This window comes from Macrobrachium nipponense, chromosome 23, assembly GCF_015104395.2.
Source record: "Macrobrachium nipponense isolate FS-2020 chromosome 23, ASM1510439v2, whole genome shotgun sequence".
NCBI classification, from domain to species: domain Eukaryota; kingdom Metazoa; phylum Arthropoda; class Malacostraca; order Decapoda; family Palaemonidae; genus Macrobrachium; species Macrobrachium nipponense.
The window spans coordinates 13,719,614-13,741,331 of NC_061090.1; the positions used below are offsets into that span (position 1 = coordinate 13,719,614).

Below are 21,718 nucleotides of genomic sequence, written 5' to 3' on the forward strand. Positions count from 1 at the left end.
AGTCTTCTGCTTTCTTTCCTTCTTCTGTGAGAATTCTTCGGATTGCTTCAACTGTAAGTTATTCCTTTATCTTTTTTATCACGAGATGATTTTTTTTAGTTGATTTTTACAGTATAAGAGTCTTAGTTAAATGGTGTTTATCTATCCCAGGTTGTGACGTGTTAAGTTAATTTGTGAAATACTTTTATAAAGAACAAACCCCAAAAATCGATCCCGGGGCTGGACAAACCCCGGAAATCAATTCCGGGGCTGAACAAACCCCGGAAATCGATCCCGGGGCTGAACAAACCCCGAAAATCGATCCCGGGGCTGAACAAACCCCGGATATCGATCCCGGGGAGGGGAAGCTGTTTAAACTCTCTTCCTGAAAGATCCATTGTGCTTTGGTTCACTTCACTCATGAAGTGGATTTCACAGTTAGGAGTGAGTTAATTAATAACCAGAGGGTTAACTCTTAGAGACACCCCTTGAATAAAAAAATAAAAAAACACATACATGCATCACAATCAAACACACACACACACACACACACACACACACACACACAGTAAGCCTTCTGGGTAAAGAGCTTCACTGTGCGTCCTGAATTCTTGTTTGCATTGAATTCTTGGTTCCATGGTTCGCGCCCATGCGCCGACAAATTTCATATAAAAAAAATTCTGCTTCGGTTAACGTATATGAAAATATATTAATTTCTAGGTAGAGGGAATATATATATATATATATATATATATATATATATATATATATATATATACATGCACACACACACTCTTATATATATGATAAATATAGATATATATATATATAATAATATAAATATAGATATATATTATATATATATATATATATATATATATATATATATGTATAGGTATGTATGTATGTATGTATGGATGTATGTATGTGTGTGAGTGTTTGTGTATGTGTATAAAAATGTATATGTATGCATGTGTGATGTAGATACACTTATAATTGTTTGACTGCAGTTTCAGTGTTATAGAACGAATATAGTTAAATGTTAAAGCCACCTTAAGAGGACAGAGAACATCAAAAGATGATACCGCCAATTAAACGATTAAATAACTTTATGGGTAGCAAGAAAATTACCGTATGAACAAACAATGCAGTTTTTGACGGACAGCTAAATCACTTAACTAACGAAATAATCACGGACGAACTTTCATTCAGTTTTTGCCGAGAGTGTCATGAATGTCCTTGACTCCTGCCCTTTCAGACTTTTGAATATTCCTTGTCTCTCCCTTCACCGCCCCCTCCCCCCCCCCACACTTTATTTTATTTATTTATTTATTTATTTATTTTTTTGCATGAAGGCCGTAGATTAAGTTAGGGGAAGGGGGCGGCCACTCTCGTCTCTGTTATAGCCATATTTAATTCATCTCCGTTATGGACTGGAGAGGCACGCCCGCTCGATAGTAGGGGAGAGTTTTAGGATGGGTTGTGTAGTTCAGCCCCTGTTCGCTGAATAGAAAAAGTCGTGGACTCTGTTGATAAAATGTGAATATGAATGCATGCACGAGTGTGTAGAAACGTGAGGTGGTAAAAGTACGCATGTTGGCATTTGTTTGGATATATGCAAGAGGGAGACATTATAGATACCTCTTATTTGTATGTATTCATTTTATGCTTATGTATAGAATATGTGATTCTCTCTCTCTCTCTCTCTCTCTCTCTCTCTCTCTCTCTCTCCATAAGCATAAGTGAATATGAAAATAATACCGGAATGTTTCGTAAATGTTTTCGATAATATTGTATTGATCAAATTCAGTAGTGATTTAGCATGATTCCCACGGTTGCATGCGGTAAAGAAGTAAGGTTAGGTTAGCTTTTATAATATTTAATATATATATTATACGTATGTTTGTGTGTGTGTGTGTGTGTGTGTGCATGTATGTGGAGAACGTTGAAGGAGTATGAGGATGCAAACAAATGAAAAGAGTCTTGTGTGCATGACGGGGTGAATTTGGAATTTGAGAGAGTCGATGCCGTGGATTGTTCTTAATCGCGTGAATTAACGGGACACACCTTGCTTTTTCCCCCCGATACATTACCTGCCAGCTCTCTCTCTCTCTCTCTCTCTCTCTCTCTCTCTCTCTCTCTCTCTCTCTCTCTCTCCTTGTGGTACCAAGCTTGGCCTCACAATTGTATAGAGCTCCTGATTTGAGCCCGAGCTATGAAAGATAAATATGGACGTGATTCCTTTGAGAGAGAGAGAGAGAGAGAGAGAGAGAGAGAGAGAGAGAGAGCAGTCGAAATATATACAAAAAATTCGTTATTGAAATGGAATGAATAGAGGGGGCAATCTGCTCCCAATCTGGGACGGACCGTTCATCAACATCAGATATTCTCTCTCTCTCTCTCTCTCTCTCTCTCTCTCTCTCTCTCTCTCTCTCTCTCTCTCTCGTTTAGAGCTGTTTTTGTGTTAGGTAATAAAATGGTGTGCCCTGTGTTGATCATAACGTTATATGGACTCATTAGAGTGATTAGATTTTCTGCAGTGCCGTGGGCCAATAATAATGGCTTCGTTATCGGAAGTTTAAAACCCTGTTGATTTAGATGTTAGGTAAAACATGGGACTCACAATTAACGGTTTTCTTTTCGTTTGTAAATTTTGGGTCTGCAGTGGAGTAGGTTTATTCCTTCTTGATTTTTATTTTCAATTGTAGAATTCTAGACGTTTTGAGTTCTATTATCATTTTATTTCAGCATTGTTTTATTATAAGCAGCTATATAGCTTGTAATCATTCTCTCTCTCTCTCTCTCTCTCTCTCTCTCTCTCTCTCTCTCTCTCTCTCTCTCTCTCTCTGTGTTGGGGGGTGGGGTGGGAATGTCTTTGTTTATTTCACCAGTTAATCAATATCTCTCCCCTCATAGAACTTGATCGACAAGAAAATCTCGAAGCCTATTTCAACATTCTTTCTGTAGCATCATTGAGTACATCAGACCATTGATCCGATCTCTATCTCAGATCACATTCTGTTCCTACCCCATTATGATTCATCATTACGTTCATCTCAGGATAGATCACGATGTAGACAATATGAGCGTTCGATGGATATATTAGTCCACTGTTGATCAATGTACATACCTGCAACATGGACATATCAGTGAAATCAATATTGCCCTGTTGATGGCCATGACGTAGTGGCGGAAACAGCTGTCAGCATGAGGATAAATAAATGGAGCATCGCAGCAAAACAAACTTTTTCTCACCTTTCCTCACTTTTAACATTGAAGACAGGGAACAGAGACTGGTATTAAGAAGTGTTACACGAACTGATAACCTCTCCAAATATATCAATATGTAAACGTAGGAAAAAAATATGTACTATGCCTTTGCACTATCTATAAAGAATAGGGGGCTTATTCGGCTTCTGCGCTGATATATTGATATGGGATTGATAGACCTATGCCCACTTCCAACTTGGTCCGAATCGTGTGTATTTGATCAAGAGACGGCCATTGCTTAAGCAGAGATGCAATTTCGGCGAAACGAGCTCATATTTCCCTGCCTTTGCCTGCGGTACAGTACAGATTCTAACAATAGCGAGACTGGCGTCTTAAACTTGCGTTGTTATTTCAGTTAAATCTTCATTGAAAAAAAAAAATTAATTTAAAACTGTTCACCAGTGATCAAAACTTTTTCTTGTCTTGTCACGTAATCCTAATCCAGATTTCGTGCCTCTTGTAGTATGATTCTCTCTCTCTCTTCTCTCTCTCTCTCTCTCTCTCTCTCTCTCTCTCTCATAAGTCTACGAGTGCCTTTAAGGAGGCACGCGAGATCAATGTTTTGATGTTCTGCGTTTTGGACCATCTGCTGCTACTGCAGTGTCGTGGCCACATCTTGAAGGTCCGTTATTTATTTATTTATTTACTTTTTTCGGTTCAGTTCTAGGGGTGTTGTGTTGGACGTTCATATTTCTCTCTCTCTCTCTCTCTCTCTCTCTCTCTCTCTCTCATTTCTCTGCTTTGGAGATTCGGTTTCTTGAAGTTTCTATTTTTTTTTCTTGTTTATTGCCTTTTGCTTTCTCTTCTACTGTAGTATTTTTAAATCCATTTTTATACTTTTCCCTTTATAGTTCTTTTTTTTTTCTTTTCAACTTCTGTAATTTTTTTTCGCTATTGCTGCGATATTCAGTTTATTCCAATTCTTCCTTCGCATCATTTTTTTCTTCCTATTAACTTTTTTGTTCGCTACCTTTTAACTCTTGAACTTGGGCGTCTCTCTCTCTCTCTCTCTCTCTCTATCGTCTCTCTCTCTCTCTCTCTCTCTCTCTCTCTCTTCTCTCTCTCTCTCTCTCGTATCGCTTTAGATTCAAATAGTTTAAGAGTTAGTCGAGTTACAATGACAGAGCGTTTTAACACTACCATACAAACAAATGCTTTATTGCTTAAACACAGTAGAGCTACTTTTGAGACCCGAGGTCTATAGAGTCTCATTATTTTTAAGAGAGTTCCGTTAATCCCAGTCCACAAAGACTCCCCCATGTCACTTCTAAGACATCGTAAGGTCTCGCAGGCACGTCAACACGTCTAGTAATGGTGAAGTAGGGTACAGCTTTTGAGGTCATCTTTTCAAGGTATATAACATTGTGTTCGGCTGGAAAGTCGTCAAGGGGATTCAAAAGATACTCTTAATGTATATCCACTTACCACATGTTTTAATTCATTTGTTATTTATATATACATACATATATATATCATATATATTATATATATATATATATATATATATATATATTATATATATATATATATATATATTTAAATGAATTCTTCTGTTAAAACAGGATACGTCCCAAGTATAAAAGGTCCATTAAAAAACTGGTTTAAAGCTAAGGACTTACTTTTCGGTGGACCAACTTCCGTCCTTTTCAAGTAGTGAATGACAGGAGTTACATTAGCGAAATGTAAATGTATATATATATATATATATATATATATATATATATATATATATATATATATATATATATATAAATGATGAGATGATACCACGACAGATAGTGTGCGTGTGTGCGTGCTTTTGCGTGTAGGGGGGCCGAGAGAAAGAGACCTTTCTCACTCATTATAAGAGTTATTTTTTCTCCTTTTATCTCTGCCTTTAACCTCTGCGGTCAAATAAAAATAAATGAACGGACGTAGACCTTGGGGTGGGTTTTCCCTCTAGAAAAGTGGTAAAAACACTTTTCGATAAGAGCGGCCGACATAACTGTTTTGAAGACAGATTTCTAAGAATCCCTTCAGAAAACGTGTTGTATTGAAGTTACGTTCCTGTTTATGAATGCGTGGCAATCGTAATTTTTTACCTTGAGACAAATATTTATATTCGACACGCATGGCCTTTTTTTATGCTGTAATTCCAGGTAAATATAATGAAATCAATTAATCAGTCGTGATAATCGTGTATATTAAGTTTGCCTGTATGTGAACTTACAACCGCCACTCCATGACATTGCTCGTCATGGAGCAATGTCGTTGTAATGCATAAGCCTAAGAATTGGAAATAAGATGTCTGTTTTAATATTGAGCCGCCATATATTTTTCAGAAGTGTTCGTGATTTTTGGGTAGGCAGTTTTAATACAGATATGGCTGTTTTATCTTCGTTTTTTTTCAGATTTTTATTTATGCTTATGTTGTTCGCAGTTACAGACCTCGACTGTCAGTTAATTACTACTCAGTTGTTGTGTCCTTTACCATTAATTTAGTGCCATCAGTGCACCCTCATATGGTGCACTGTAGGCATTACTTCAGGTTCTTTTCAGCGTGCCTTTGGCCCCTAGCTGCCACCCTTTTCATTACTTTTACTGTACCTCCTTTCATAATCTCTTTCTTCCATCTTACTCTCCACCCCCTTCCAACAATTGATTTATAGTCCAACTGCGAGGTTTTCCTCCGGTTACCTCCTTTCAAACCTTTTGGCCTGAATACTATATTCAATATTCATTCATTAATGGGGCGTTATTAAAAAAAATACACAAACTGTAAAATATTTTATCATCATTATTATTCAGACATTTAAAATTGCTCCTCATTCTACCTGTTACTTCTTTTTAATGCAGCTCGTCACACCTTCCTAAATAACTGATACTTTCTTTCTGTCCTCTCTCCCTCTCTCGTTTATTTGTGTATTTTGCGCGCAGGCAATTCACACACACACACACACACACACACACACCATCCTGACTCTACCCTCCAGCCATCCCGAACGTCCTTGGGAGGTAGGATGAAGGTCAGGAAGACTGCAGGCACAGGATGTCACTGATAAGGCGTCCGTTCATTGTGGAAAAAGGGAGAAGGAATCACGGTTGAAGTTGATGCTCTCTCTCTCTCTCTCTTTCACAATATATATATATATATATTATATATATATATATATATTTTTACATATATATTTATATTATGTATATATATATATATTATATAATATAATATAATATTATATATATTATATATTTATATATATTAATGTATATATATATCTATATATATATATATCATATATATTTGTATATGTATATAATGTATATATATATATATATTCTATATATATATATATAATATATATTAATGTATATGTATATTATATATTTTCTTATATATAGTATATTGAAATAAATTATTTTAAAAATTTAATAACCAATCTATATTATATATATGTATATTATTATATATATATATATATAATTGTAAGTCGCAACTATATGTATGCATACATAATTAACTGGTGTGAGTGTGATTGCTTGCTTCAGTGAGAGAGAGAGAGAGAGGATGTGTAAAATTCGTTATGACCTTCAAAGTAGTGGGTCTATTGAAAAGGTCAACTCATCGCAAAACAAACGTTTCAGAATTAGGTCTGATTTACCTTGAGACGTTCGAATTCTTGAACACGATCGATGGGTGACAGTCGCAATTGATCTGATTCTTTAAATGAAGAATTGGCTAAAATAGCCTAAGTGGGAAAGATTAGTACTATTCGCCCAGTCGTAGGCAACGTGAATGTTAGTAATAAATCACCAAATATAAAATGGAAAAGGAGGTAGAATTTGGAAGTATGTTTTGGAAGTACGTAGTGTACCATTGGAACTAGTGAACACAAAGAAAACGCACATTAATAACTGAATGCTGTTATTACTATTTAATAATAATAATGTGCATCTTCCATGGGAGCCGATAAAAAATCATTCATCAAGTACGAAAGAAGCACATTTGCTTTAATGACTAAATACTAATTTTATAGTGCAAAAGACTATAACTCTTTATTTTATGTTGAATAAGCCAAATCCGTATCCATTTCTGAAAGGCGGAAGGTTTTAAGGCTCAGGTTCCATAAACAATTTGTCCCAAATGCCAGTCAGGTGTAAACAAGGCTTAACCTATATCTCAAGAGAGAGAGAGAGAGAGAGAGAGAGAGAGAGAGAGAGAGAGAGAGAGAGACCTTTCAATCTATTAGAAATAATTGTTAAGATAAGCCTTGTTGTTGACGAATTATGTTTTGTAAGGGTGTTCATTTTGTTCTCCGATATCTAATTAGTAAAATCAGAAAATTACTCTCTCTCTCTCTCTCTCTCTCTCTCTCTCTCTCTCTCTCTCTCTCTCTCTCTCTCTCCAGTTGCATTACGAAGTGTTTTTTTTTCTTTGCACTTACATTTACGTACGTATACTCTTAACAACATTTTCAAATACGTGCGCACTGGTACGCTTATGCGTGTATGCTGGTAGGTATGATATCGCCAATGTGACATTTTTTTTTTTTCTATCAGGCACACACGTGGGAGATCTCATTCACGTTACGTTGGTGGAAACTTTCTTATCTCGCTTTCTCTCGCCTGCCAGTCATGTGTATGACATGGAAATTACATTACCTCGTGTATGACATGTTCGCAGAGAGAGAGAGAGAGAGAGAGAGAGAGAGAGAGCTTTAACAGGGGACGACAGTTTTTTAGTAACTTGTGTAATGGATAAGAAAATCTTGCCCATTTTAAAGTTATAAATAACCTTTCTTTCAAAGTTTTAAATAATTGGTTATCATTTAAAGTTCTAAATGGTCCATTATGTGTTAAACTTATATAAAAAAAATCTATTAGGCATTAAATTTCTTTCCCTCATGATAATTTTTCGGGACAAATGCCAGGCTGACAAGGCCATGGAATGCTGAATGCTTTGCTTTGAAAAAAAAGTTTATGGAAATGTCACGACGTTGCTTCTTGCAACAGTGGCTTAATTGGTGTGTTTTTTTGTCCGATGTCACAACCTCTTCGTGTTTTTATATTGAACGCCTTTTTTTTTGGAGTTGCCAGTGTGATACAGTAACAAACCGAACCCATTGAAAATGGTGCCCATTTTGATGTAATTTTAGATCTGGTGTGATTTTGTCATTGACGCCATTGAGGTGCGAGTTGTGTCCACATCGGGATATGAGTAATGAAGGTATTATAAATGCTGAGGTAATTCTATTAAAAAATGGTGGTCTGCCAAGAAACTCAGTCTTAAGCACGTCGCCTCCTTATCTTAGTTACCTCATAATTTTCAGCTTCTTGGATTCATTTTTTATTTTCTTATACTTGTCGTATTTTACACTTAAGCATCGGATCCTTTGCAAGCTTGCTTTAGTCATTAATAGCTTTTGTACTTGTTCCATATAAATATTCGCATATTTTAGAAAAATAGTAGTAATATTACTACAATCTTGTTAATTACTAAAAATAATACAAATAATATTCACGCCTGCCTTTCTTAATATTTGACTATTTTAAGATAAAAACGAGTAATAATGCCGTTATGCCACTTATGAAATTAGCGTGGGATAAAAATATGAATTATCGTTTGATACCAAGATGGAAAAATCCAATGCGGGAAGGGCATTCGTATTCCCTTCTAGAGGGATGGTACTTCACTTGGTCCTTCACCTTCCCGGGATGTGAAGGATAAAGGAATTTGATCAGTCGATGAAGGAGATTGTGGTGTTCTCGTCACTGGGGCTTTCTAGGGATTTGCATGTTCATGAAAGTACGGGTTGAGACTCATTAACGTAATTGGCTTCTGAATCATTTCCTTTTGATTGATCGATTTCGTGCTTTGTTTTTTATGATCCTAACTTGTCTCGTGTATAGAACCGAATGAAATCTGACGGGAAGGCCTCCAAATGTTCTCACGAAAGACGATTTTTTGTTTTTTTTACGCATGTACGTGTTACGCCGATTGGCTTTTGGGCTTTGCGTTGTTTACGAAATAAAAACTTTCACAGAAGTGATTCTCTCTCTCTCTCTCTCTCTCTATGCCAACATACTTATCTTTTTTTGCCTGTCATTGTTTATTTGTTAATGATCACCTCTCTCTCTCTCTCTCTCTCTCTCTCTCTCTCTCCTCTCCCTCCTCCTCCTCCTCCTCATTCTCACTAGCGCTCTTTTTCACTAAACGGCCTTGATGTGAGAAGCAACTGTTGGTTCCCCCCTGTTTTGACCCCCGTGGAAATTTCCTGCCATTATTTTCTTGCCGGTTCATTTCTTTATATATAAGATGCATTTAAGTGTAATTGTTGAGAAATGAAGGGAAACGATGTTCATGGACACAAAAGCTTTTTTTTTTTTTGAGGGGTCAAAGGTCGGTGTGATTTTCTTTCTCTTTTTTTTTTTATTTTGGCTTTTGTGAAAGAATCATAAGTAGATCCATTTTTATGACATGTTATCATGGGCTTCCTGTGTCACATGATTTTTTTTTACGGAGTGATGAGATCGCATTCGATATAGGTTTTAAAAAGGACAGAATTTGTTTGTTTTTGTCTGTTTTTGCCACGCTGACTTTCATTGCATTTGGAGAGCCGAGATCATCCTTCTTAAGTAGGATTTATTTTCCTTGGCAATAAATGAAAGTCGTCCTCCCTTCGTAGCAGTTGAAGAGCTAGTCGTCCTCCCTCCAGAACAAGTGAATAGTAAGTCGTCCTCCCGTCATAGCAACTGAATAGCAAGTCGTCCTCCCTTTAGAGCAATTGGATAGCAAGTCGTCTTCCTTTCAGAGCAATTGAATAGCAAGTCGTCCTCCCGTCAGAGCAACTGAATAGCAAGTCGTCCTCCCTTCAGAGCAATTGGATAGCAAGTCGTCTTCCTTTCAGAGCAATTGAATAGCAAGTCGTCCTCCCTTCCTAGCAGTTGAATAGCCTGTCGTCCTCTCTTCAAAGCAATTGAATAGCAAGTCGTCCTCCCGTCAGAGCAATTGACTAACAAGTCGTACCCCCTTTCTAGGAAATGAATAGCAGGTCGTCCTTCCGCATGCGACCAGATCGGAATTAACGAGGCACCAAAACAGATTCCCGATTCCTCACCTTATCCCGAAGGGGCGTAAACTCTCTTCTGTTTGGCAGGACGTCGGAGCTCGGCCGACCATAAACTTTCGCCGCCTTCAGGAGAAAAAGTACCCCTCGAAATTTATTGGGGTTTAGTGGAATAAACGACAGATTTCGTGAGGTCGCAGATTACTTTCGTGTTAGGCAGAGTTTTGGGGGCTATTGTATAGGCAGGGAATGTGTCCGAATGTTTGTTTCTAGTGTGTTTATTATGTATGCTAGTTTTATATATATATATATATATATATATACATATATATATATATATATATATATATATATATCTCTATATACATATACATATACATATCATATACATACATATACATATACATATATGTGTGTGCATGTATGCTCTCGGAAACTTATAATTTCGTATGGTAAGAAATTGTAGATAACCTAACCTATACTTTGGGTAACGTGTATATTATGTTTCTTCTGCATGAATCTACGTGCGTTCGCTTGTGTACGAACAGTAATATGATTATACGACCACACAAAAGATAGTACATTTCTAGTTGTTGAGTTTGTGTAGACAAACACCTGTTCTGAAGTGTAGGTGGTACATACCAAGTGAAAACAATGGAAGATTTTCATCAAATTTACTCTGTGAAATATTTTTCGCTTTTAATAGTAAAATTCAAGTGGCAAATCGATATTTTATTACTTAAATATTACTAAACTTATGATTTTTCAACCTTTCTTAACTGAGTAATTATTTTAAGATTCTCGGCTGTGGCGCGAATCTTATAACTAAAGATCATTGCTATTTTTCTGTAATGAGCTTTGTTACCAAGTGTCGTTCAGAGCGAACACTGAGTTCTCCTCTGCGATGGTACAGACTGCAGTTAGGCAAAAGAGGATTAGATCCAATTCATTGCCTCCTGGACAGGTGCCACTGAGAGGCTGGCACCTGTGCCAGTGATGTCATGGCTATTATAGCTCACTATGATGTCATTTCTGTATTACCCCTGAAATACTTCATGCTGTCACGAGGGAAGATTATTTTATTGTTTTTTATGTTGCTGCTCATTTTCCTATCTTGCATTTGTGGTTTTAGAAGCACCTCAGACTGTATATGTCATCAAGTTTCCTTGAATTTCAAAGGCTGATGCTCTCCTGCCTTCTTTCCAATCCCGTTGGTGATGTCATTCCCTTGCTTACGTTCTGTGGATGAGTGACTTCTGCTTCATGTGATTTCTTTTCACGCAAATTCTTCTTTCTCGAATTTCTTGATCGATACTGATGACCGGGTCTCCTTTCTCGATGATCTGGTGAGTTGAGTTTATTCATCAACTAATAACTAAAAGTAGCTTTGGCTTTTATTCTGCTACTTTAGAAATAGAACTCGTAAATAAAAGTCATTTGAAAAATTAATTTTCTTGTAACTAAATCATTTACATTTCTAACACTTCTCTTTCATATCACTATCAGTATATTTTTCATCGTCCAAAATCAACGATTTTGCGAAATTTAATTTGTGGCTTAATTTGTTTGTTGACTCAAGTGATGTTTCAGGTTTAGATATTGATTTTACATAGATTACAGGTATTTGCAATGTAACTAAGACACTTACACAACATTACTAGTTTCAAAATACCATACTTGTCTGCTTAATTACATCATATCTTGTAGAGCCAATATTACTAATGGCGAAGTTGTGCTTTAAATATTTCTCACTAACTTGACAGATTGGATATATTTTCTAGTATATTTTCCTCTCTTCACTTACTCTTGCAGTGTTGAACCTCTGACTTGACCGGAATTTACCAAATAATTACATTAATACATAACACATTAAAATATTATTGTTTTCTTGATGCGTGTTTGTTAATTATACGAAATAGCCTTACCCTTATAGCTAATTGGGTTATGAGATCATAACATCTTGTCGGGTTACGAGCTCAGATTTCGTATTTTCCATCCAAAAATGATAACTTGTGCACAAAAGTTGATGGGTTTTAAATTTTTTTTTTTTCAATTTTTATGACTTTTAAAGTGTAGCTTACACTTTGCTGTGCACAGAGGCTAGAGTGAGTTTAAAATAAGAGAAACTATTTTTGAAGGTTATTCTTGAATGTATAATTGTGGAGGGTAATTTAATTTAGTTTTATAGATTTTCAGACAGAATATTATGACATAAATTGCTCTGCTTTTATTTACTGTCGCTTCTGGTGACAAATAAACTCGGTTGCAATTTTTTTTTATTGATTTGTTTACAAGAAAGTAAATTTTTTAAATTACTACTTTTTTACAAGTTGTATTTCTTGGGGACATTTAAGGTAGCAAAAGAAAAGCCAAAACTGCTTTTAGTTATTAATTGATGAATAACTCACCGGTATATATATTATATACAGTAACCTGTAGAACTGATTGAAGCTGTTTGCTCTCTTATATTTATATGATTATTTGTTTTATCTTCATTCCGTATGATGTGAAAATAAAATTATTTTGGTTCGGATACTTTACCTGACGGCTCACAAATGGATGAAGTAGAGTTCATAGCGCCTCAGCGGCGTAGTTGGTATGGTATTAGCGTTCCACCTCGATGGTCGCGGGTTCGATTCTCGGCCATTCCGTTGAGGAGTGAGAGATGTGTATTTCTGGTGATAGAAGTTCACTCTCGACGTGGTTCGGAAGTCACGTAAAGCCGTTGGTCCCGTTGCTGAATAACCACTGGTTCCATGCAACGTAAAAACACCATACAAAAAACAAGAACTAGAGTTCATGCACTGTCAGCAGTTATTGCAATCCTTCAGCACACAAAAAATCGTAGTCTCGATAATGGAAATGTTTAAAATATTGAGGTCAAATACCATGATATTTTCGGAAGACTGACCTTTCTTTTTTAGTTACTTCTGTCTTTTGAAAATTTAGCTGATGAGATTTTACGTGAAATGTTGTGATTTCAGACGTCGTGAATGAAGAGATATGATATCATGACAATGACCGCAGCGTAATTAAGGGGAGTGATTGACGTGTCATTAAGGAGAAGTCATTAATATGTCATTAATAGGAGATAACTAATGTGTTACACCCCAAGAGAGAGACGTTGTTGGCGTGACCAGGGATTTGAATAACCTGAAATTAATTTAAAAACATATTTCAGCTCCTCTTAGTTTGCGATTTATTTTTATTTCCAGTTTTTATTTATCTTTACATTAGCTTTTCACAAACACATTTTGGTTTTATCAGAGATGCGATTTTTCTGCAGTTGCGTCTTATAGAATGCGGTACATTTTAAAAGCACAATTTAGGTTTCCGTGTTTTAAAACACGTTCTACCATTCCATCGTCATAACTATCGTTATCAAGCAATCTTTCTTACCTCATAACGGGCCAGGGCGATGATTACGTAACGCCTGGGATCGTAACAACTTTGCGGTTGTGACATAAGGTCACCCTTCAAAGCGAAAATAACCGAGGTCATTTCTCAATCTGCGTTGGAGAGAACACCTTCGCAACTTTCATTTAATTTTGTTTTTTATAACTAGGATATTTGTCAACGGGAAAACTGGTGTGTGAAAAAAGGGTTCTAGCTCACACTTCTTTTGTTGGAGTACAGGTATTACATTTTCGTTGAGAGAGCCCCTGCTCATGTGGTTTGGATATACTATATATATTTGTTGCTTCGGTGGTTCACGCCCATGAGCCGACGAATATCTTATCGACTAAAAAATTCCCTTTCGGTAAACATGTATGAAAATATATATTAATTTCGAGGTAGAGCGTATCAGATATTAAAGGACATTTGTAGCTCGATATATGTATACGAATCACGGTAATGTGAAGTGACTCATACACACACACACACACACACACACACACACACACACACACACATATATATATATATATATATATTTATATATTTATATATATATTATATAATATATATATAATATATATATATTTATATATATATATATATATATATACATATACTATACTATATATTATATATTATATATAGATATATATATATATATTTATATATATATATATATATATATTATATTATAATATATATATATATAATATATTATATATATATATATATTTCTCGTTTTCGGTATGCGCCCGCTCTCATACTGAGAGATAGAGAGCATGACAGTGAGAGAGGATTTCCCTAACCTACACGCCCATTTATTCAATAACCGTTTCCCCCTCTCTTGTATTGACAACGTTAGGGTTCAGAGGAATTTGTTATGAAAAACCTATGATTGACAACTTGGTGATTTTTCATTTCCTTTTTACTTTCTTTTTTTTTCTTTTGTAGAGTGGACTTCCGGCATGTTATATTGTTTTTTTTTTTTTCTTTTCTTTTTTTGCTCCATTTTGGTAATGATGAATTGACCAATTTGAGCCAATTTGTAGTACGTCCACGTCGACCTTTTCCATGCAGTGATTTCAGAAAGTGTGTCTTGTGCCCATTGTATGAAATCAGCCCATGTTATGCGATATTGGCATGCATGTGTTATAATTACGACGTGTATATCTTAACCCCTACATATACATCGAGCCCTTGGCCTGACTACAAGTTCATGTAACCGAATCCATGGCTGTGTTGTTTGAATAACATCACGTCACAAGGGTTTTATGTTATTTGAAAGGAGAGTCCTCCGTGGTGACCTCGAGACATAACGCGAAATACAACAAACCAGGAGCTTAGGCTTTAAGTCGAAAGAATTTCAGTAGTACGTTCTGGGATGTTGTTCTCTCTTTCTTCACTTCTTTTTTTCAACCAGTGAGAAGTATTTTCATGCGGAAGCTTTGGTAGGAACATTGACTGCTTTGTCAGTGAAGAGGTGCCTCTTTTGTAAGTTAGGCAAGGAATATTTTTTTCATAAAGTGGTAACTTTTGATACGTTAGGTTACTTTTCTCGGTATGTTGTGTTCAAGTAAACGTACTATTATTATTATTATTATTATTATTATTATTATTATTATTATTATTTGTTACCATGCGTTTGAAATTTTACTATCATGCCTGGCGTAAATTCAGTCATCCATCAGTGGTTGGTATAATAGAGAGTCGGTGAGTGTACGATATATTAGATCCCGGATATCTTACGTCTGAGAGTAAACAAGGAGGTTATCTCTCTCTCTCTCTCTCTCTCTCTCTCTCTCCAGGCTAAGTTGGAAAGAATTTACCGGGCCTTACGTGACGTAAGCGTAAACATTAGTGTATTTTCTTGCTTTAATTGTTAAATGCTTTGGCGCGTTCTTGTATTTTGTTAAGAATTTTTCATCTAGACATTTTCTATTGTGCGTTTTATTTCTTAAAATAAGAACATGTTTTTTCAGTATTTATTAAAAAAATCATTAGGTTATGGAGAGAGAGAGAGAGAGAGAGAGAGAGAGAGAGAGAGAGAGAGAGAGAGAGAGAGACTAGAATTAGTGTGTAGATTTCATCCCAAAATGCACAGAAGGATATTCTCCTGAACGTGATTTCTTACTTCCGCCTTTTTTCTTTTTTTTCTCCACACTGATCACGACAGGTTTGTGTTGAAATCAATAAGCTTCCGTGGCTGACTATGGCGAGGAAATTGTGGTTTATTACTACGATTTCACGTTAGGGGTTGTGGGAAACGGATTTGTGGCTTTCATTCGCTGAGGTTTATAGGAAAATTTATTTTAGTTTTTCACTGACTTTTACTGACATTGAGGATGAGAAAACTTTTTGGAATTGCCGACCGTTTCTGAAGGGACACTTGTTCCTCAAGTCGTATGAAATGTGGTTCAATAGTATTTTTTGGTATTCGTCGGAGGCCTTAGTCTCTCTCTCTCTCTCTCTCTCTCTCTCTCTCTCTTCTCTCTCTCTCTTTCCCTCTTTCTCTCGCTCTCTTCTCTCCTCTCTCTTTCTCTCCCCTCTCTCTCTGTGGTCCTTGTGGCCCAGTGGCACTACTCCCTACGAGCTCAACTGTTTAAGAGACACCTGTTGTTAGTAAACTGGAAAATGTTGGTTGGAGGGGGCTTGAATGAAAAGAGAGAGAGAGAGAGAGAGAGAGAGAGAGAGAGAGAACGAACAGATTTGATTAACAATTACTCCAGTATCAATCATCTCATAATCAAGAAGTGAGGGCATCAGCAAGATAATAATCCTTGCCCCCACCGAACTGGAGCCGTTCAGGTTCAGCAGATCTTCAGATCTCTCTGTGCGACCATAAGGATAGTGTGTCTCTAGTCTCTACTGTACGCTGTCGCGACCTATACCTCTTTGAGCCATATCTCTGTGTTAATAATGAATATATTTGGGATTCTGGTCGCATATTAAACGCAGGAATATTAATTTACTGCAACCAGTTTCCGCGCTCACAGCTAGCAATTACCAGTTCGATCACAGCATGTGTAATTTTTTTTATAGTGTTGCCTATTGAACGTTGATGATTGAAATCGCTTCATGTATGTATTAATTAGAAGTATGATATTTTTAGTGTTTTGTGGTAAAAGGTTGGATAGAATGAAAATTATACAGTTTCAAATTATACCAATATATATTCGTGTGTGTGTGTGTATATATATATATATATATATATATATATATATATATATATATATATATATATATATATATATACGTATATATATATATATATATATATATATATATATATACTTTGAATATCATCATCACCATCATTAATAGCGGTGATAATAAAAGTATTGATATAATACTTATCAATAGGCATAACATTTTCGAAGACAAAACCAGTCTAACACCGCCCTCTCTGTTCCCTTGCAGTACGGGCGGGCAGTGTTATTTTCCTAGTGGGCGTGGGGTCTCTGGTGTGCTGGAAACTTTGGGAGCACTGGAGGAAAGGCGGATCCAGCGCAGCCACGCCCACGCCCACCAGCACACCCCCATCCAGGCGCCCGCGAGGAATCCTTGCGTCTCTCCTCGAAGAAGACCTCGTCCAGGACCTCGACGACATCGAGGATGAGGATCCTGCCTTCATTCACGTGAGTCTTTTTCTGTTGGTGTTGATTGATGCACATTTTCCCGGTGACTGAAATGTCCACATCTAGGTCAAACACCCGGGTTAGTCAAAATGAAGAGGAGGGGTTAATTGGCTTAGTTTAATATCTGCGACCCATGTTCTAATAACCATCCCCACCCCCCACTTTGTTTTTAAAGTTAGAAAATGTATTAGGCTAAGCAGGTTGAATCAGGGCAGCTGCTTGTTCCAGTCGAATTGATTTGTCGTTGAACACCGAAATTGGCAAAGCTTATAGGCTCCTCAATAATTTTATATATATATATATATATATATATATATATATATATATATATATATAATATATTTATTTATTTATTTATTTATATTTTTTTTTTTTTGAGAACGAGACTAGCAAATCAGGAGAAATATACGTGTGAGAGAAAAAGGATTATAGCAACGGATCCAAGAGACATTTCTCCTATGTTAAGCAAAAAATCCATTCAAAGCCTGCGTGAAGGTTCTTAGAAACAAGCACAGTGCAGGTACATAGCTCCTTTTATGCAGATATAGCTATGCTGGTTGAACTCTTCTGTCACAAGCACGCTGGATATCTAAACTCTTAGCATAGCAGTTCTTCACTGCTTTAGAAAAAATATATCAATTTTATATATAGCATCTGAAGGTCACTTAATTACCAGATATGTATGTAATCGCAGTTAGCACGCTACCCAACTTAATATCTCGATTTCTTCACAGTTTTTGGATACGCTTGTCACTTTCAAGTTTAATATCCAAATGAAGAACCAAGCAAATCAATTTGACCGTAGCAGGATTCAAGCTTGCATTCGGTATATGTGATATAATTAGGTCACGTTACCTACTTGAGTATGTAATGCATTAAGCATAAGGTGTATTATACTGAAATCGTTCTGTATCGTAAACTTGCAAGCAATACATTTAGGATGATGTAATGTAAAAGATAGAAGTAGAAGTCAGCACTGTTTTTATAATACAAAGTTATAAAGAGTATCCTCTCATATTTAAAGTAGGCATTCAGCTCTTAAGTTCTATATTAATAGTTCGTCATATTTGTATCTGTTAAATTGTATTCCACATAGGAAAATGGACAGTTTTTCTGAGAAAATGCCCAACAATTTCGTCCTCCAATGGACCACTTCTTGGAGCGTTTATTAATAAAGGCTCCAAGAAGAGGTCCATTTTCTCAGAAAAACTCTATCATTTTCCTATGTGGAATACAATTTAATGAACAAATTTTCGTGTCTAAGAAAATTACCATTACTTTTTGTATCTGTCTAACATTTATGTATGAGGACTCTTTCTAATAATGTTTAAGCTAAATTAAACTCTGTACTGAAAAAAAGAAGTATGCTGATTAAAATGCTATTTATATTTTGAGATGCTTGACTTATATAAACAATCGAAAAGTTTAAGGCATGGATCTAACTGTGGAAGTAGACTAATAAAGTCTTTTACTTAAAAAAAGAAAAAAAAAACATTAAGCATAATCAGACACTGAGTTTGTCTTGGAAACGAAAAGAATACTGCTGGCAGATACAAGTAAGGGATGAATGAATAAGAACATTTTTCTATTTTGCGATGATTTAGTTTTTATCCGCTTCTAAAGACAGTGGAGTGCTGAAGTTTGGTGGATTGTTTATTTTGTATTGCCTGGAGAGTTTGTGTACAGAGTGAATGCGTCAGTGGAAGGGTTGTTTGTCATTAAATTGTTTAGCCCAGTTTCGTCCGGCTATTTCTTCTTTTTATTTTAGTTAATGCAGGGTGTTGTAGTTTGCATTCAAGGATAATTGATTTATACTTTTAATTCTTTGGTGACATACCTACTTGTTTACAATTTATGACCCAGTGAATTTACAAGGAATTGTGATGATCGCAATACAAAATTTAAGTGGCACTTGTATCAAGAGGCACAGATGTACAAGGCATTTATACTGGTTGTAAAATAATTTTCAGTTGTAGCTGACCAGTCATAGATTTTATAGGAAATAATCTTACTTCGTCGCAGTGTCTATCAGCGCTTAGAAATCATATTTTTTTATGTACGAATGTAAAACAAAATATGTAAACAAAATAAGTACGGTATCTTCAAGTAGGTGATTATGTGCCTGCTTACTTATTTAGGATAGACACATTATTGCATCGTGAGAATTTTGCTGCATAACATTGCATGTAATATTTTTATAGGCAGGATTTTTTTTCGTTTGTAGGCCAGCAATAGAGACAGGCTTGTCTTCAAGGTTTCCTGGGATAAAAACATTGATGAATATGTTTATTGCTAAACATTCTAAGGTCAAGGCTTTTATTACTGCGGGGCACTGAATTGAATCGCTTTATCTTGTTTTTCTAAGGTTAACCTTTTTTTTTTCCTTTATATTAATTGAATTGGGGTTATGCAGTTAGGTAAGGCAAAATCTTCTTTGATTATAGTCTACATAATTTGTTTTCGTATATTTTTTTTTCAAATTAGAGTATGTTGTGACTTCAATTAAGTGAATTTTTTTGTAATAAAAAAAGATGCTGATGAAATATGCTGCGTTTCTGTTTTGCACGTTACACCAGAAGCCTTACATAAAAAAACATTCTTGTGTGTTTTCTAAAAGGATGAAATCAAATCACTGTTAGGAGTTTATTTGAATAAGATTATGGTGTTTCCTTGCACCAAACTTTTCTGTTGTTTTGGCAACTATTTTGGTTACAACTGGATTGTGATGTTTATCCAGGTTCAGAGATCATTTTATAATCATTAGATTGTGTTGCGTCCTTCTGTGAGATTGATACCTACGTCAGCGGGTTCTTTAGTGATGGAAAACTCCGATTGAATATTTTGTGTCTGTTTTGCATGTCTATGGATACATCAGCAGTCTTGGATCAAAACACACATTTTTTGGTTCTTTCATCTTCGGCTAAAACAGACCGTCTTCTCTTCAATTTAGTTTTGCCACATAGGCAGATCTAGATGACCACACAGCTCGAGCTAATCATCTCTGTGCTGGTTTATTTGTGACATCCGAAACCTGTTGTTGCGTAACGGGTTACGTATTGGTATAAACATTTTCTTTTTTTTCGTATTTGTTCATTATAAATAGTTTGCCAGATATATTTTCTTTCGCTTTCTCACTCTATAACTTTATCGTTCATTTCTTCTTTCGTTTTTATTTGTCCTAATTAGGTCCCTCTTTGGGGGCTTTGAATTCGTTTTATTATTATTATTATTATTATTTTTTTTTTTTTTTTTTTTTTTTTTTTTTTTTTTTTTTTTTTTTTTTTTTTTTTGTTTTTTTTTTTTTTTTTTTTTTTTTTTTTTTTTTTTTTTTTTTTTTTTTTTTTTTTTTTTTTTGCTCTATCACAGTCCTCCAATTCGACTGGGCGGTATTTATAGTGTGGGGTTCCGGGTTGCATCCTGCCTCCTTAGGAGTCCATCACTTTTCTTACTATGTGTGCCGTTTCTAGGATCACACTCTTCTGCATGAGGCCCGAGCTACTTCAGCCTCTAGTTTTTCCAGATTCCTTTTCAGGGATCTTGGGATCGTGCCTAGTGCTCCTATGATTATGGGTACGATTTCCACTGGCATATCCCATATCCTTCTTATTTCTATTTTCAGATCTTGATACTTATCCATTTTTTCCCTCTCTTTCTCTTCAACTCTGGTGTCCCATGGTATTGCGACATCAATGAGTGATACTTTCTTCTTGACTTTGTCAATCAACGTCACGTCTGGTCTGTTTGCACGTATCACCCTATCCGTTCTGATACCATAGTCCCAGAGGATCTTTGCCTGATCGTTTTCTATCACTCCCTCAGGTTGGTGCTCGTACCACTTATTACTGCAAGGTAGCTGATGTTTCTTGCACAGGCTCCAGTGGAGGGCTTTTGCCACTGAATCATGCCTCTTTTTGTACTGGTTCTGTGCAAGTGCCGGGCATTCACTTGCTATGTGGTTTATGGTTTCATTTTTCGTATTGCACTTCCTACATATGGGAGAGATGTTATTTCCGTCTATCATACTTTGAACATATCTGGTTCTTAGGGCCTGATCTTGTGCCGCTGTTATCATTCCTTCAGTTTCCTTCTTTAGCTCTCCCCTCTGTAGCCATTGCCAATTGTCATCGCTGGCTAGTTCTTTAGTCTGTCTCATGTATTGTCCGTGCATTGGTTTGTTGTGCCAGTCCTCTGTTCTTTTCTGTCTTTCTCCTGTCTCTGTATATTTCTGGGTCTTCGTCTACTTTTATTAGTCCTTCTTCCATGCACTCTTTAGCCACTCGTCTTCACTGGTTTTCAGATATTGCCCAGTGCTCTGTTTTCGATGTTGACGCAGTCCTCTATACTTAGTAGTCCTCTCCCTCCTTCCTTTCGTGTTATGTATAGTCTGTCCGT

The 21,718-nt window shown here is 36.0% G+C and overlaps 1 protein-coding gene across 16 annotated transcripts in view; it reads left to right on the top strand.

The window, feature by feature from the left end:
* LOC135198695 (uncharacterized) overlaps window positions 1-21,718 on the top strand; it is a 325,058-nt gene that overhangs the window by 246,905 nt on the left and 56,435 nt on the right. For 14 of the 16 annotated variants that reach the window (XM_064226592.1, XM_064226600.1, XM_064226544.1 and 11 more), the window contains one exon: window positions 17,109-17,326. In XM_064226592.1, the coding sequence (XP_064082662.1) occupies window positions 17,109-17,326 (218 nt within the window). Of the gene's footprint in view, window positions 54-16,734; window positions 16,769-17,108; window positions 17,327-21,718 lie in introns of those variants that run through there. The other 2 variants (XM_064226638.1, XM_064226658.1) reach the window with 2 other exon arrangements.